The sequence below is a fragment of the Babylonia areolata genome, chromosome 24 (genome assembly GCF_041734735.1).
Source record: "Babylonia areolata isolate BAREFJ2019XMU chromosome 24, ASM4173473v1, whole genome shotgun sequence".
Classification (NCBI taxonomy): Eukaryota; Metazoa; Mollusca; class Gastropoda; order Neogastropoda; family Buccinidae; genus Babylonia; species Babylonia areolata.
In genome coordinates this window covers 16251527-16256526 of record NC_134899.1, presented here as the reverse complement: position 1 = coordinate 16256526, position 5000 = coordinate 16251527, and the positions used below count along the sequence as shown (strand labels likewise).

Here is a 5000-nt window from a genome sequence, read left to right as displayed (position 1 = left end):
ACACACACACACACACACACACACACACACACACACACACTAACTCTCACAGAAAGACCCCTCAACACATGGAAGAGTGCAGTAAACAGAAACAGTGACGTCATTTCAACAGCGTGATACAGGCATTTCCATCCGACACCCAGCCATCACTTCACACTCCTCCCCCCTTCCTGCCCCGCCTCACTGCCCCCCCCCCCCCCATCAGTCCCCCAACACACACACACACACACACACACACACACACACACACACTAACTCTCACAGAAAGACCCCTCAACACATGGAAGAGTGCAGTAAACAGAAACAGTGACGTCATTTCAACAGCGTGATACAGGCATTTCCATCCGACACCCAGCCATCACTTCACACTCCTCCCCCCTTCCTGCCCCCCCTCACCCCCCCCCCCCCCATCAGTCCCCCAACACACACACACACACACACACACACACACACACACACTAACTCTCACAGAAAGACCCCTCAACACATGGAAGAGTGCAGTAAACAGAAACAGTGACGTCATTTCAACAGCGTGATACAGGCATTTCCATCCGACACCCCACCATCACATCACACTCCTCCCCTTCGTGCCCCCCCCCTCCCCCCATGTGTCCCCCAACACACACACACACACACACACACACACACACACACACACACACACACACACACACACACACACACACACACTAACTCTCACAGAAAGACACATAATCACACGGATGTGAGTGCAGCAAACAGGAACAGTCACGTCATTTCAACAGCATGATGGAGGCATTTCCATGGGGCACCCCACCATCACACTCCCCCGTGAACCCCCTTCCATCACACACACACACACACACACACACACACACACACACACACACACACACACACACACATACACACACACACACTTAACTATGGCAGAAAAAAACACCAAATCACATGGAAGAGAGCGAAGCAAACAGAAACACTGACGTCATTCCAACAGCAGATGGCATGCGACCCCCCCCCCCCACCCCCCCCCCCCCCTCCCCCTCCCATCACTCTCTCTCACTCCCTCTCTCTTTCTGTCTCCCTCCCTCTCTCTCTTTAACTCCCTCCATCACTCTCCCTCTCTCTCTCTCTCCCCTACCTGCAAGGAGCGCGTGATCCTTCCGAAGGCGGTGCTCCGGAACTTTTCCTCCTGCGCGTCCTGCTGCTCGATGCGGATGATCTCCGAACAGGCGTCGTCGTCCGTGGTGCGCACGGAGGGCTGGGGGCTGAGTCCCCCATTCTCCAGCACCTCGAGGTCCTCCTCCCCCGCCCTCCCACTCCCACTCCCACCCCCACCCCCCCTGCTGCGGTGCCCGGCGGTCAGCTTGTCCTGCTGGGAGGGGCCGCTGGCCGCCATCTCAGTAGTGCCACGTCATCGCCTGGTGAGCTCATCTGCTTGGTCGGGTCGGGTCGGGTCGGGTCGGGTCAGGGAGGGCAAGGACAGGACAAGACAAGAAAAGGCAACAGGTCAGGTATAATATAGATGAATAGATAAGATAGACACATATGTAGGTTTCGCAAAACAACAACAACAACAACAACCCCCCCAAAAAACCCCAAAAAAACAAACAAACAAAAAACAACCAAACAAACAAACAAAAAAACAAACAAACAAAAAACAAACAAAAATAAAACAAAAAACACACAAAAAACAAAAAAACAAAAAAAACAGGGGTGGGGATGGGCGTGGGGTTTAGTTGGTGAGCGGTGAGTTGGGGAGGGGGGCAGGGGGTAAAGAACTGCTTGAATAAAACAGGTACGTTTTCACTAAATGTTTCAAAAACTAGAAATAATCGAGAATTACAGGTTTCTAAGAAAACAAATAAATAAATATATAAAATAAAAGGGGGGTGGGGGTGGGGGTGGGGGGGTACGTTTTCATGAAAATATGTTACAAAACCAGAAAATCAAGAATTACAGGTGTAAAAAAAAAAAAAGAAAGAAAAAAAAGTTACAGACCACATGATAAAAGTTTTCATGAAATGTTGAAAAAAAGAAGAAGAAAAAAAAAAAAGAAACATGCAAAAAAACCTAAACACACATGCGCCTAAAACAACAACAACAACAAAAACCAAGAAACAACAACAACAACAAAAATCCGTGAAGGAAAATTCATAAAAGCAGGTAGACGTTCATGAAAATATTATCAACAACAGCAAAAATCCAGAGCTACAGGGTTCAGAAAGAGTCAAGGACAGGACCACAGGACCACTTCATAAAAAAAGGTATTTTTTTTCATGAAATGTGATAGTACTATTGATGATGAAGTTGATGATAATAATATTGATGACGATAACAATATTGATGATGATGACAATGATGATGATGATGACAATGATGATGATGATAATGATAATAATAACAACGATAACAACAACAACAACAGCAGGAATAATACTAATACTAATAATAATACTACTAATAATAATAATGATAATAATGATAACAAGAAGAAGAAGATTGATTGATTGATTGAATCTTTAATGGGTAAAGAATTAGATAACAAGAAGAAGAAGATTGATTGATTGATTGAATCTTTAATGGGTAAAGAATTAGGCACAGTAAAGGCCTTTTTACAATTCTGCCCATTTAACGACATAAAAAATAAAGAACGAACGACACAAAACATAAAAATAAAGAAATAAACTGAAATAAAATAAAATAATAAGAACGACGAATAAGAATAGGAACTTGAATAGTCTATTAAAGGTAACAAAGCGATGAAAAACTGGAACAATCGGTACATTACATGTACATAGGTACTTACACACACACACACACACACACACACACACACACACACACACACACACACACACACACACACACACACACACACACACACAATTATAAAACAAGCAACAAAGAAGAAGAAGAAGAAGAAGAAGAAGAAGAAGAAGAAGAAGAAGAAGAAGAAGAAGAAGAAGAAGAAGAAGAAGAAGAAAGCGATCACTGAAATCACACAGGCTGCGTTATGTTATACAGCTGGTCTCTCATTGAACATGCAGACAAACTGTTATAGGCATACATGCACCATGAACTGCTTAGAAAAAAAGAAAAAAAAAAAAAAGAAAAAAAGCAGTTTGAAAAAGAGGTGTTTAATAAGCAAAAAGGTTACAAGTATGCAGTGGCTTATAAACGACAGTTGTGGTTTTTCATTGTTAAAAGAAAAAAAAAAGAAAGAAAGAAAGATTAAATGCATTTGATAAAAAAAAGTGATAAAAATAAATAAATAAATAAATAAATAAAGCTCCTTCGGATATGAGTGATGGCGTTCACCACACGGGCTGATCACGCCGTTGATGTGGCAGAAAAAAAATGAGTACCCTTTCACTATGACCCCCACGGAAGAAAACTACGCAAGTTCATAAATCTAATGGTCATTAACATTGTGTTAACACTGTAGACAGAGAGACGGACAGATATATAGATAGACAGATAGGTAGATAGATAAAAAGGGAAATAAACACAAAGGTAGACAGTTAGATAGATAGAAAGATAGATAGATAGATAGATAGATAGATAGATAGATAGATAGATAGACATGTAAACAGAAAACAAAGAAGTTTTTCCATGTTTGACGGTGGTAGATGAGCCAGCGGTTTGTAGCTGCTGTCGTAGTAGTTGTTGTGGTCGTCAGAGGAACGGGTACTGAAGTGTCCGTGTCGGAAAGGGGGTGGGTGAGTGTGGTGGGGTGGCGGTGGCTCTGTGTGTGTGTGTGTGTGTGTGTGTGTGTGTGTGTGTGTGTGTGTGTGTGTGTGTGTGTGTGTGAGTGGAAATTAATCAATTTCATTCCGTAGAGCCACTAATCATTTTTTTTTTTTGTTCTTGGCTTTCCTCAAGGTGATAACATTGTCCATCTACCCCATCTACAACCCCTACGCAATAAAGCCAGAAAAGGTTAAAACCTTCACAGTCTTTACGGCCCTCGAGGCAATGAATTCATACCCACGGTGTATATATATATATATATATATATATATATATATATATATATATATATATATATATATATATATATATATATATATATATATATATATATATAAGGAGACACGACACAGGAAGGCTGGGGCCCACAACCCTCTCCTTGTTCACCGTTGCCCAGGCGAGGTCAGGCACTCACCCACACCTGGATAAAGGGAAGGAAAAGTGAAGGAAAACTCGTAGGTGAGTGCCTTTTCCCAGGACACATCACCATGCACAAATGGGGATTCGAACCTTTGATCTCTGGTGAAGAGTGAATCAGACGTCCATCTCCCCCAACCGATTCTGCCATTTTGCGTACGGGAACGATGACAACAAAATATGAATTTGACTGGTCAGTCACGCTCAGCTCGGCCATAATTATCTCCTGATCGTTTATCTTGAATCTACAAAAACGACAGTCGGCGAAAAATGTCATCCAACATACTGTTCGGCGGTGAACACTCATTAGCTAAGTGCACACACACACACACACACACACACACACACACACACACACACACACACACACACACACACACACACACACACACACACACACACATACATATATATATATATATATATATATATATATACACACATGTACAGATGCACGCGTGCGCACCCCCCCCCCCCCTCTCTCTCTCTCTCTTTCACACACACACACACACACACACACACACACACACACACACACATGTACACACGCACGCGCACGCGCACATACACGAACACACACACCTCCAAACCTCACGAGCCCATTATACCGGATGGGGAAATAGGATCTTGTCAAGCAAAACAAATGACTCTCTCCGTCAAACGGGATGCAACATTATATTTTTGCTGTCGCTGTCGATGCCTCGGTGGCCTGACTATGCTTGAGGTAATAATTTCCGAGTTGAGGCTTCCACTTTGGCAGTCTTGATGGTGTGTGCATGCTCTGACCTCCCTTGAGACCTTCATGAACACCCATCGATATTTATAGACAATCTGATTTTAACATCATCATC

At 43.0% G+C, this 5000-nt stretch overlaps 1 protein-coding gene across 1 annotated transcript in view; it reads right to left on the bottom strand.

The window, feature by feature from the left end:
- The window catches only part of LOC143299065 (cyclic nucleotide-gated channel alpha-3-like), a 121691-nt gene that overhangs the window by 99249 nt on the left and 17442 nt on the right, over positions 1-5000 (bottom strand). Inside the window, exon 2 of the mRNA XM_076612164.1 lies at positions 1121-1413. Coding sequence (XP_076468279.1) covers positions 1121-1378 — 258 coding nt within the window. The 5' untranslated portion in view covers positions 1379-1413. The remainder of the gene's footprint in view (positions 1-1120; positions 1414-5000) is intronic.